General features: G+C 45.9%; 1 protein-coding gene across 1 annotated transcript in view; it reads left to right on the top strand.

The window, feature by feature from the left end:
* LOC311325134 (brefeldin A-inhibited guanine nucleotide-exchange protein 1-like) overlaps positions 1 to 13100 on the top strand; it is a 39801-nt gene that overhangs the window by 20111 nt on the left and 6590 nt on the right. Inside the window, exons 14-27 of the mRNA XM_084457794.1 lie at positions 2085 to 2283; positions 2517 to 2628; positions 3028 to 3233; positions 3468 to 3552; positions 4852 to 5017; positions 5129 to 5280; positions 5443 to 5571; positions 9661 to 9819; positions 10180 to 10342; positions 10471 to 10558; positions 10715 to 10755; positions 10856 to 11025; positions 11321 to 11472; positions 12144 to 12316. Coding sequence (XP_084313920.1) covers positions 2085 to 2283; positions 2517 to 2628; positions 3028 to 3233; positions 3468 to 3552; positions 4852 to 5017; positions 5129 to 5280; positions 5443 to 5571; positions 9661 to 9819; positions 10180 to 10342; positions 10471 to 10558; positions 10715 to 10755; positions 10856 to 11025; positions 11321 to 11472; positions 12144 to 12316 — 1995 coding nt within the window. The remainder of the gene's footprint in view (positions 1 to 2084; positions 2284 to 2516; positions 2629 to 3027; positions 3234 to 3467; positions 3553 to 4851; positions 5018 to 5128; positions 5281 to 5442; positions 5572 to 9660; positions 9820 to 10179; positions 10343 to 10470; positions 10559 to 10714; positions 10756 to 10855; positions 11026 to 11320; positions 11473 to 12143; positions 12317 to 13100) is intronic.

The following is a 13100-nucleotide window of genomic DNA, read 5'->3' as shown; positions in this document are numbered from 1 at the left end:
TTAGGAGTGTAAAGGGAGAGGGGCAACCGCAACAAGCGGTGCCTGCGTGTGGCTAAGTATGGGTAATGTAAAGCAGACTAATGGAAGCAGTGGCTAAAACAAACAACACAACTAACAACCAAAAAGGTAGACGGACAACCAAGGAACAATAACCTTATTAGGTTTATTGTGGTACCAAAAAGGTGATGTAAGAGACGGATAACATGAATAACATTAAACAATGAAAACAAGAGGACAAGCTCTCCTCGGGACAAGCTAAGGGGAGGGGCGGTACAGGTGCCAAAATAATAAAGTACCTAAACCCGTTCCTATTCTAGTCCCTTGAACACTACCCTAACCACTTACTTACCTAGATGTACAAACCATCGTCCTCACTATCTATCCCTAAACTATCCCTCCTAGACTAAGCCCGCTAAAATACAAAAGGTAGCACCTGACCAAAGAAGCTTACCTGGTGTATTTAGACACCGAGTTACCTACGTGTGTAAATGTAAACCCATGGGCCGCTAGCCTACCTCCCTAACCCTCCCCTGGAACTAACTATGGGGGGGAACCGGAGCAACAGGACAGACATAAACCCATAACAAAAGAAAAAGGGCTACAAAGACAGAACAGAACGTAAGGTAAATAACCGAAGTCTAGGATTAACAAACAGAATAGACAGCCTACCTAACAAAAAATCAAATGCCACTACCTGAACATACAGGGGAGACGAAGGTTTAAATAAACAGCACAACACCCTGATTGGACAACAGTAAAGTGACACAATGATACGATTGGCTGACAGGACGAGACGATTAGCTGGCGGCACATGGAACAGGGATGATTGCCAGCACAGCTAACGATGACGGACAGGACAGACGACCAATGGGGGACAGGAGCGCCTAGAACTCAAGGAGAGCAAGAAAGAGGGAACAAAAACACGAAACGGACAAACATAGATTGTAGGCCTAATAACTAAAGTGAAACGTAACAACAATATAGCCTAGATTTTCCTAAATAATTATTTGCATACGTGTGCAAAACATCTTTGTGCGCTCAAAATATCCCTTCACGGGCATGGAATTTTGGCACAAAAATAACCATCATAATAAACACCAAAAATAACCTGACAGTGCTCCATGATATGGGCTACCATACTGTAGGCTATGATATCCAGGGAGAAATTGCGCAAATTCGTTGCCTTTTTACCCACCAACTGTATGAACAATAATCGAACGGCATTTCCAACCACATGACTTTTGTTTACAATTTCTGGACCGTCTGAGTATTGGCCTTTTCTGAATGCAAACCGGACCAGTTGGAAAATTGAAATAATGTATAATCCTTGCATTCATTCGAATCAGAAAACGGACCTTAAGGTGCGAACGCGACCTAAGCCAGCCCCCCATCACCCTAAACTCCAAGAGGGAAAGCAGTGGCTTATGTTTCTTAATTTTGGCTTATGGCCAAACGCTGCTGTTGAATAAGAGTTACTGTGTTGTGAAGTCCTTTGAGAAACGCTGACCCCAAACCATCCTCATTGTGAAGCAGCATTAGCCGAGAGGCTCTCTACTGACACACAAACCTACTGAGCCGAGACTGCACTGTGTCCACACACTCAACTATTCCTCTCTCTCTCTCTCTCTCTCTCTCACTCTCTCGTATTAATTTTTTTTCTCTCTTTGGCACTCTTTGTCTTCTGTCTTTCTCTCTCTTTCTAATATGACCTTCACTGACCTAGTATCTACTAGGGATTCTGTGTAATAATCATGTTTTTAGCCCTCATTCATTGATCTATCTATATTGATTTTTTTTTCTGTGCGCCCCATGAAAACACAAGGACGAGCAGGTAACAATGTCATGGTTAACAGAACTCAATGGAAGAATTAGAAACTCAACTACTTTCACTTTTTCCAGTCGAGATAAATTAAGATAGAGATGATTATTTTCCCCCAGTTATATAGTTTCTAGTAAAACAGTAGGTCTAACTTTCTATGGATAGTCCCTCATTGTCCTATAATCAGGGTTGCTGCGGTAACGCCATTGTATTAGGGTCCACGCTTATTATGGGATATCTCCGTTGACCTCTCCTCTCACTCTAGGCCAGGAGAGGCCCGTGGAGGAGCCCAGCGAGCCTAAAGCCCCAGAGAGCATCAACCGCTACGGCAGCCTCAACTCGCTGGACTCCACCTCCTCCTCCGGCATCGGCAGCTACTCCACCCTCATGTCGGGAAACGACAACCCTGAGCAGTTTGAGGTGCTCAAGCAGCAGAAGGAGATCATTGAGCAAGGCATCGACCTGTGAGTCCATGAAAATCAGATTTCCCATTGAGATGTAACTGATTTATTTTAGTATAGAGGATAAAGTGCAGTATTGGATGTGTACTGTATGTCGAGTGGTGCTCAAGTGTGGAGACTGGAATTTAGACTTTGGTGTGGGTAGTGCAGCTTCTTCAGTGTCCATTTTACACAGTGCTTGTACTGCCTTCTTTAATCTAAAAAACAAACGTTCCATCTCTCTTCTCCTGGCTCAGCTTCAACAAGAAGCCAAAACGGGGCATCCAGTATCTTCAGGAGCAAGGCATGCTGGGAACCACGCCGGAGGACCTGGCCCAGTTCCTTCATCAGGAAGAGAGACTTGACTCGGTAACGACCTGCATGAATAAGTACCCCTAGATTCCTGTAGCAACCCGGCTTCGCAACGGCCATTGATCGAACATGATGCATTTTATGGCAGACCTGGCAGTGTATGGCAGGTCTGGGTCACATAAGTTGATCATATACGTTGAGCTGCGTTTGATTCACCTAAGTGTTACCTCAGTGTACTATTGGAACTGATCCATTGGTTTCATTGTACTGGCTAAACTAAATCAAGTATTTTGCAATATTTGGTGTTTGGCCAGGGTCTAGTGCAGAATTGTATCCATTTCTAATGTTGTCAGTAAAAGTAAAGATGGATTGTAGCCTAACATTTGTAACTAGAGGATATTGGGTAGCAGAAATCATCATGTCCAATCAACTGCTACCGTACCATTCCGTTATCAGACCCAGGTGGGGGAGTTCCTTGGGGATAACGAGCGCTTCAACAAAGAGGTGATGTACGCCTACGTGGACCAGATGGACTTCCAGGGCAAGGACTTTGTCTCGGCTCTGCGTCTCTTCCTGGAGGGCTTCCGTCTCCCTGGAGAGGCCCAGAAGATCGACAGGCTGATGGAGAAGTTCGCCGCCAGATACCTGGAGTGTAACCAAGGGTGAGTTGTTGAATTTCTCAGTAAAATCAACCAAGGCTGGTCTCAATGGCCAGTATGGCATTCAGAGTAGATCGATTCTTCTCAGAGGTAGACATAGACAAGTGTTTCATGTGTTCGGAATGAGAAGTGTGTCTGCAGGAAACAGTTTGTGAATAGAAATACAGCATCAGTTGGCAAGGTCAGCTGAATTCCAGCTTTATTCTGTTTCATTCTAATGTTGCTCTGATTCTCCAGGCAAACCTTGTTTGCGAGTGCAGACACCGCCTACGTCCTGGCTTATTCCATCATCATGTTGACTACCGACCTGCACAGTCCCCAGGTAACTCACTCACGTCATCCAGAGCTATAGTTCTGATGCCTGCTGGAGCACATAATCACTAATTAGCCACCTGTCTCCTCACTGCTCTCCTGTGCCTGGCGTTGTCAATGTGTGTGCGTAATAGCTCTCCTCTACACAATCTACTGTATAGCTGTGCGCGCACATTGCGTACCACCTGCTGGCTGCTGTGGGTAGTGCTATCACTAATCTAACTATAATGCCAGAAAGCGTAGGTGCGCAAATAGGGTCAGTCATGCACTTCACCGCTTAGCCAACAGAGGGCGCTGCCACAGGATTGAAACGGCTATATCTCCATGTGGGAAGGTCATAGAGACACATGGTTTGGACTGGAAAAGTCTCGACTGGAAAGGTCTTGATGTAACGAACGCAGCAATACCAAACATGTCCCGCTCGCACGGACGGGCGTGCGCACGCAGCCAAAACAAGGCACGGGATTGAAACGGCCATAACTCCACATGGGAAGGTCACAAAGACACACGCTTTGGACTGGCAGAAACGTCTCGATGTAACCAACGCAGCAATACCAAACGTGCGCTCACACACAGCCAAAACAACACTTTGAGCGCAGCCAGATCCCCATGTGGGGGCGCTAGAGACATGGGATTTGTGCGAGAGTCCTGAGTAGGGATGAGACGGTATACCGTAAAACCGTGAACCGCGGTATAAAATGTCCACGGTATTTGAACCGTGACATTCCCTGTGTTTACGGTATTACGTTTACGGTATTACACAATAATGCGCTGCTGAAACTTCACATTTCAAGTTGCTTGTAACAGTTAATTTTGTAATTGAATATAAGCTTGATATTAATAAACTGAGCTTAATTACAATAGTGTGTATTTTCCATCATGTGTTGCACTGTAGTTCCTTCAAAGTAAAATACTTGTTTTTTTTATGTGTGTTGGGGAGATGAAATACCGTAAACCGTACCGTGTAACTAGATATCGTACCATACCGTACCGTAATGCAAAAATCCATGCCGTCTCATCCCTAGTCCTGAGTGTACCGAACTGCCCCCCACCTGCTCCGACGCGATTATTAGTAAAATTTGTAAAAATCCAGCCCTGCCACCGTCTGCTCAGGACCCCTGCCGATACCCGTGCCAAATATGGATGCTGTCAGGCCGACGGTGTCTGAGGAAAAAGGGAACAGATACAGATAGACAGAGGTTTGCTCATTTATGTGTGAGATGAGCATCTACAGACTGAGAGGGTGGCGTTCTACTGTACGTCTGTAAATGAGAAATCTATGCACGTTTTCCCGTCTGTCCTCCCTCAGGTGAAGAATAAGATGACAAAAGAGCAGTACATCAAGATGAACCGCGGGATCAACGACAGCAAAGACTTACCGGAGGAGTATCTGTCGGCCATTTATGACGAAATAGCCGGGAAGAAAATCGCCATGAAGGAAACAAAGGAACTAACCCTCAAATCAAGTAAACAAAGTGAGTATCCTTCCTTCTGTCGTGTCAATGTGTTCGCAAGTGTGTACAGTACGTGCGCGTGTGTGTGTGTGTGTGTGTCATTCCGTCGGTTAGACCTCTGTCCATCCCCAGGTGTGGCCAGCGAGAAGCAGCGCCGTCTGCTGTACAACGTGGAGATGGAGCAGATGGCCAAGACGGCCAAGGCTCTGATGGAGGCGGTCAGCCACGTCCAGGCCCCCTTCACCAGCGCTACTCACCTGGACCACGTCAGACCCATGTTCAAGGTAACACACACACACACACACACACACACACACACCTAGACCTTGTCAGGCCATACTGACCCACACCCCCTCACATTTTCTATTACTTCCTATGACTTCTCTCCTCTGTGAACGGGAAGGCATTAATCAAATAACAACACTACAAACGCATGCGTTCTGCAGCTGGCGTGGACGCCGTTCCTGGCTGCGTTCAGCGTGGGGCTGCAGGACTGCGACCACACGGAGGTGGCCTCCCTGTGTCTGGAGGGGATCCGCTGGGCCATCAGGATCGCCTGCATCTTCTCCATCCAGGTACAGTAGACCGTCTTTATCAGGATAGCCTGCATCTTCTCCATCCAGGTACAGTAGACCGTCTTTATCAGGATAGCCTGCATCTTCTCCATCCAGGTACAGTAGACCGTCTTGATCAGGATCGCCTGCATCTTCTCCATCCAGGTACAGTAGACCGTCTTTATCAGGATAGAATGCATCTTCTCCATCCAGGTACAGTAGACCCTCTTTATCAGGATCGCCTGCATCTTCTCCATCCAGGTACAGTAGACCGTCTTTATCAGGATCGCCTGCATCTTCTCCATCCAGGTACAGTAGACCGTCTTTATCAGGATAGAATGCATCTTCTCCATCCAGGTACAGTAGACCGTCTTTATCAGGATCGCCTGCATCTTCTCCATCCAGGTACAGTAGACCGTCTTTATCAGGATAGCCTGCATCTTCTCCATCCAGGTACAGTAGACCGTCTTTATCAGGATAGCCTGCATCTTCTCCATCCAGGTACAGTAGACCGTCTTTATCAGGATAGCCTGCATCTTCTCCATCCAGGTACAGTAGACCGTCTTTATCAGGATCGCCTGCATCTTCTCCATCCAGGTACAGTAGACCGTCTTTATCAGGATCGCCTGCATCTTCTCCATCCAGGTACAGTAGACCGTCTTTATCAGGGTTGCCTGCATCTTCTCCATCCAGGTACAGTAGACCCTCTTTATCAGGATAGCCTGCATCTTCTCCATCCAGGTACAGTAGACCGTCTTTATCAGGATAGCCTGCATCTTCTCCATCCAGGTACAGTAGACCGTCTTTATCAGGATAGCCTGCATCTTCTCCATCCAGGTACAGTAGACCGTCTTTATCAGGATCGCCTGCATCTTCTCCATCCAGGTACAGTAGACCGTCTTTATCAGGATCCCCCATCTGGACCCCAGCTGGAGCTAACACCCAAGGCAATGTACAATAGCGAAGCCTCAAAAATACAGTGTGTGTGTGTGTCTGTTAGGGTTAAATATTTTTCCCGAAATTTGTTTTTTTTTTTCCTCCCGGGATTTGCGGCTTTTCTTTCCCGGTATTCCCGGGAGAAATATTAATGTTTTTCATTTTATGGTGTGGAGCGCACACAGTGCACACAACTCTAATAATTTTGACCTAGAATCTATATTGAGATAAAGTTCACATGCAGAATAGCTTGGACTCCATAGGCGTGTTTGTGTGCTGTTTGTCATCTAAACGAACACAGTTTCAATAATAATCAACAGCTTCTACTTCAGTAATGCTCGGATGTAGCCTACGTGATCCGACTGCAGGGAAGCACTAACAGCCAGCCTGGTTATACACAATTTCGCTGCTCCAAAATGATCACTCAATGCTCAATGTTTACAGAATATTTTGCAGTCATTCGTAGAACAGTTCACCACAAATATCTTAATCTTTTTTATAAAGCGACTGTGACAGCCTGTGCAATTAAATGTCTCGAAAAATAAAAAACAGGTTTGCATGGCATCCATAATATGAGAAAAACAGAGGTAGGTCTTTTTATAAAGGTAGGACTTTTTATAAAGTACACGTAGCCTGTGAAATTAAATAGGCCTAATTTATGTTTTTGGTTGCTCGGAAATATTTCTATACGAAGCTGGAGTGGCTGGACATGGCCTATGGGATGTTGTAGGGAAGCCCACACTATGGGATGTTGGAGGGTAGCCCACGCTATGGGATGTTGTAGGGTAGCCCACACTATGGGATGTTGTAGGGTAGCCCACACTATAGGATGTTGTAGGGTAGCCCACACTATGGGATGTTGTAGGGTAGCCCACACTATGGGATGTTGTAGGGTAGCCCACACTATAGGATGTTGTAGGGTAGCCCACACTATGGGATGTTGTAGGGAAGCCCACACTATAGGATGTTGTAGGGAAGCCCACACTATGGGATGTTGTAGGGTAGCCCACACTATGGGATGTTGGAGGGTAGCCCACACTATGGGATGTTGGAGGGAAGCCCACGCTATGGGATGTTGGAGGGTAGCCCAGGCTATGGGATGTTGGAGGGTAGCCCACACTATGGGATGTTGTAGGGTAGCCCACACTATGGGATGTTGGAGGGTAGCCCACACTATGGGATGTTGGAGGGTAGCCCACGCACGCAGTAGCCTACGGTACGTCGTGCAGAAAATAGACATGCACGTCACTACGCACACACTGTGTGCAGAGATTGCAATAATATAATGCTGCTCAGCTGTTAAAATAATAATTAAAACCCATGACAATGGGCCTCATTCACCAATATCTTTTTAAGTTCTGTTCTTAAATGTCTTCCTAAGAACGTTTCTAAGGAAAGCTCCCGTCTGATTCACGACATGTTCGTAAACCGCTGGAAGAGTTCTCACCTGCCTGCGAATCTCATGGTTTCTCAAGTTCAAAGCTCGTGGCCGCTCACATGAATGAGCATAGGTAAACTCCCCGCCAGCCCCATATAAGGATATGCAACTCCAGGGTTGTGCGCAGATGTCACTTCTCTGAATGAATACCAGTCATTCGCGCACACGACTCGCCATCTTTTCGATAGCATAATGGTTTAGGTGGGGTTGTGTCAGGTGCGTTAGCAAGTCAGAGGACTGCATTTCGAATCCATCGTAGGCAATCAAAATCTGATTTTAATTCAGCCAAGTAGGCCTCCTACTACGAGGAATTTGCCTTGGTGCATAAACATAGCGAGGCAGAACAGTGCAAAATGTCAACATGATAGAATACAATATACAAGCCTACAGTCTACAAAAATGTAGGCTATATAGCCTACACAGCTGTCAACGCTAGCAGGTGACAAAATAGGTACCCTACTTATCTGATCTTATCTACATACTGTATAGAAATGGTCCTTATTGTGTCATTTGTAAATTGAGTATTGGAGTTTATCTGTAATGACCATAACCTTGGAGCTGGCAGCAACATTTCACTGTGACTGGACATTAGGCTGCATGTGACAAATAAAGGAATCGTGAATGCTTAATCTTGAGGAGAGATATGCAGGCTACTGGAGGAGGGCCGGCGTGCGAGTCCGAGTTCGACCAGCGCGTTGGTGCCATAATAGGGACAACAGCACTGTTGGGTGTGCATGCCGCTGGCGATATGGATACAGACACCAGGGACACGGACTAAAACCCCCTCTCCGCAGCAGACTCTCTGTCTAGCGCACTAACACACATCCAACTGTAGAATTGAGGTGACCGCAATCACCAAATGATGAAATGGTCATGGATTTGTTGGTAGGCTATTATATGTAGGCCTATACAACGAAATCTCACAGTGCTTTTGCAGAACGGTCAAAGAATTAAAACAAAACCCAACGCTCATTAATTTACACCAAAATCCCAAATTATTAACACACAATCTAAACATTTTATCTACATCTTCAAGATCAACACGAATAACAAACAATTCGGAGTGAAATGATTTAAACTATGACATATCAGATATTTTGACGCACACATTTACAATGGAAATGATGGTTATGATTAGGACACGTTATTGGGAATTATGCAAATATAATTGCATTTCAATCATATATTATCCAACTGTAGAATTTATGTAACCGCAATCAGTCTACATTTCCACCCTCAAATGGCCTAGGCCTACTTGCGACTGCTATTCAGTGATTGTATATTCTGTTCTTAGCTGAGAACAAATCCCAGATGAGAAACCATTGGTGAATGACCGAATTTTCTTAGAAACGGCGTAAGTACAGTTTAAGAAGAAATGCTTCTTAAAAACTTCTTAACTTCGTTGGTGAATGAGGCCCAATGTTTTTTTTTGTCAAATTATTAATTCAATTATTAATTATTATTGAAATTGCAATTCCCATTTTCCCACTGTTCATTTCCAAGGGAAACGAGAAATGGTTCAGAGGACGGGTCCCGGGAATACCGGTAGTACCGATTTAACTCTAGTGTGTGTGTGTGTGTGTGTGTGTGTGTGTGCGTGTGCGTGCGTGCGTGCGTGTGTGTGTTGTTTGGGTGTGTGCGTGTGTGTGTGTGTGTGCGCGCGTGTGTGTGCGCGTGTGTGTGTGCGTGTGTGTGTGTGCGTGCGTGCGTGCGTGCGTGTGTGTGTGTGTGAGCAGCTGGAGCGTGATGCCTATGTGCAGGCCCTGGCCAGGTTCACCCTGCTCACAGCCAGCTCCGGCATCACAGAGATGAAGCAGAAGAACATCGACACCATCAAGACCCTCATCACCGTGGCCCACACCGACGGAAACTACCTGGGCAACTCCTGGCACGAGGTACTGTATGAACGAATTTGTCCACGAAAGACGTCACATTCCTCACTTACGAACATAACCCCATTTTCTAAAGCTGGTATGGATACTGGTACGAATACATTGAACGAATTAACTTCTTTTTATTTTTTATTTTTTTTATTTTTTTTATGTGTTTGTAATCTCTGCGGCATTGGAAATGAGGGTAACCTCAATTGTCTTTCTGAGAATAAATAAAGTCTTGAATGAATGGATGAACATAGATAAAAAGAGGATCCTGATAAAACTCGTGTCCCTGTCAAATTAAATAAGCTAAACAATGAGTGTGGATCTTGAGATGTAGCTGTGCGCTCTGGTTAAACGCATGGTCTCCCTCACCCCCAGATCCTCAAGTGCATCAGCCAGCTGGAACTGGCGCAGCTGATCGGGACGGGCGTGAAGGCGCGCTACATCTCGGGCACGGGCTCGGCCAGGAGCGCCAAGGACGGCATCCTGGCTAGTCTGGGCAGCCTGAGGGAGCAGAGCAACGACGAGTACCTGGGCATCGGTCAGTCACCGCGCTCCTGTCATCTCCTCCAGCACACGAATTAATGAATAATACATGAATAATAAATCATGATGAATAATACAGTAAATGTGCCTCAGCCTCTTTTGATGAACATTGTCTCATGATAGGTGGGAACGTGGACCGCAAGCAGATTGCCTGTATCCAGGAGTCTATAGGAGAGACCAGCTCCCAGAGTGTTGTGGTCGCTGTTGATAGGTACGCTGATACTTGATATTCTGGGCCTCAGAATGGAAATGTTGATTCTACCATCAGATTGTGTTACTTTATACATTTTGTTACTTTATACATCTCTTACAATGATGGGAATTGACTGTAGATTGTTTTGTTGTTTTTGTCATCGCATTTGTTCAGGATATTTACCGGCTCCACGAGACTGGATGGCAATGCAGTAGGTTGGTATCTGCTGAACTGCAAACTATTATTCCGATTTGATGTTTTCACTTCATCGATGCCATCGTAATGCACCGCTGCTCGTCTTCCCCCGGTGTTCAGTGGATTTTGTCCGATGGCTGTGCGCCGTGTCCATGGACGAGCTGGCCTCGCCCACACACCCTCGCATGTTCAGCCTGCAGAAGATCGTGGAGATCTCCTACTACAACATGGGGCGCATCAGGCTTCAGTGGTCCAGGATCTGGGAGGTCATCGGCGACCATTTTAACAAGGTAACGGTTTTCTAAAACAACTGTTTCTAAAAGCCGGGTTTCCCGAACGAGTTAAGAAGCACTTAACACCAAAGTACTTCTTAACTCCCATACAAAGGGTTGCTTAAGAAGGGTTCCTTAAGAAGGTTCTTTATCGGGAAACCCGGCCCTTGGCAATACATTATTGAGTGAGTGACTAGATTGAAGGCCATCTCATGTAAAGTATACTCTATATGGATGTATGATTATGTTTGTTCTTTTGTGGTCTGACTGCAATGCAGCAGGTCCTGAGGTGTGCTTTCGTGTGTTTAAACAGGTGGGGTGCTACTCTAACGAGGACGTGGCCATATTTGCTGTGGACTCTCTCAGACAGCTGTCCATGAAGTTTCTGGAAAAGGGAGAGCTGGCCAACTTCCGCTTCCAGAAGGACTTCCTGAGGCCTTTTGAACATATCATGAAAAAGAACAGGTCTGTTTTTTTTTGGAGGAAATACCTTTTGTTGCAGCCATTATTGATGTAATGCTGTTGTTTGAACACTGGGTGGTGACGGTGTAGGGGTGCACATGGTATATAGGTGAGCTCACCGGTACAGGTGTTACTGATTGGGACTGGTGAGCAAACAGTCTTTGACCGTGGCCGTACATGCAAAGTTCTGGTGTTCATGTATCGTGTTTTTAATAGAATAAATTGATTGCAAGTACAGTAAGTCGTCGGTATCGGTTTCACAAGTCTACTAAGTTACCCAGTCCAGCAGTCGCAGTGACTTTGAGTGCAATAGTCAACACACCTTTGAAGGCCTCTTTAGATATTTTAATTTTCTGTGTGTCTAAATACTATTCTGTTTAGATTCAGTACTCCTTTTCCATCTACAAAATCTTCAAATAACCACCAACTTACTTCCTCACGCTATACCAAATCAAATCAGTGTGAGCATCCACAAATCACGTGATGTAATGTCATCCTCTCACTTGGGTTCATAAAATGGAACAGAAATAGTCTGGGTGTGTTTCTGAAGCGTTCATCAGGTTTCATCAACCCTTCTCCTCTCCCTACTGAACGCCTCGCCGTTCAGGCGCCCTGGTTAGACTGCGAGCTGGTGGCACCGCATCCACCCGTCTGCGTCATGTCGTCCTCTCCAGGTCTCCCACCATCAGGGACATGGTGGTGAGGTGCATCGCCCAGATGGTCAACTCCCAGGCAGGGAACATCCGCTCGGGCTGGAAGAACATCTTCTCTGTGTTCCACCTGGCCGCCTCCGACCAGGACGAGAGCATCGTGGAGCTGGCCTTCCAGACCACCGGCTACATCGTCAGTAAGTAGCATGTTGATGGAGATCAGACCTCTGACCTCAAGATGTCCCTCTGGGTTTGATGGGTGAGAGTCTAGTCCGTGACAAGAAAAAACTTCCCGGAGACCAACGCGCTTTTGAGTAATTTCAATGCAGGCTTGCAGGTAGTCTAATCCCCAGAGAAGTGGATCAAATTACAAAGAACATTTAGGACGGCGTCCCTCTATACGGGAAACAACCCTTATCACCCATAATCTGGGCGTAGAGCCATCGTTGCTTCTCTGCTCAGTATTTTGGCACCTGCGTTAACCCCCTCACATTCTTCACATGAGCACTGCAACTCTTATTTTAACAGTTTGTCAGAGGCGCAGGCCTCTATCAATTCTATACAGCAGAAACACAACTGTTACACAGTACATGGCACTATCCATTACATGCTACAGTAGTGTAACTGAGGTGGTTCGGTGAGTGACTGAGACCGGAAGGCTGGTAGCAGAAAGAGCCTGTTGCCTAAGGTTTAGCTCAGCAAGCCAGTGTGGGGGGCAGGAGACAGATTTAAATCTCTACACTCACAGTCTTATTCCATCACAGCTAGTATCGCGGCTCAAAACTCAGCTCTTCAACTACCACAATTCTCCTTCTTAAGCTCATATTGTATTTGAGATTGCTATTCTTGCACTTTGCCTTCAGCACTAGATTGTGCTCTTAGTCACTTGTTTTAGAAAGGAGATGCACTTGTGAGTTCTGGCAAGTAGTAGTGTATTGGCTTTTCCTACGTTAAAATGCAATTATTGGAAGTCGCTTTGGA

This window comes from Borostomias antarcticus (genome assembly GCF_949987555.1).
Source record: "Borostomias antarcticus genome assembly, chromosome: 24".
Classification (NCBI taxonomy): domain Eukaryota; kingdom Metazoa; phylum Chordata; class Actinopteri; order Stomiiformes; family Stomiidae; genus Borostomias; species Borostomias antarcticus.
This window is presented reverse-complemented; position numbering and strand designations above follow the sequence as displayed.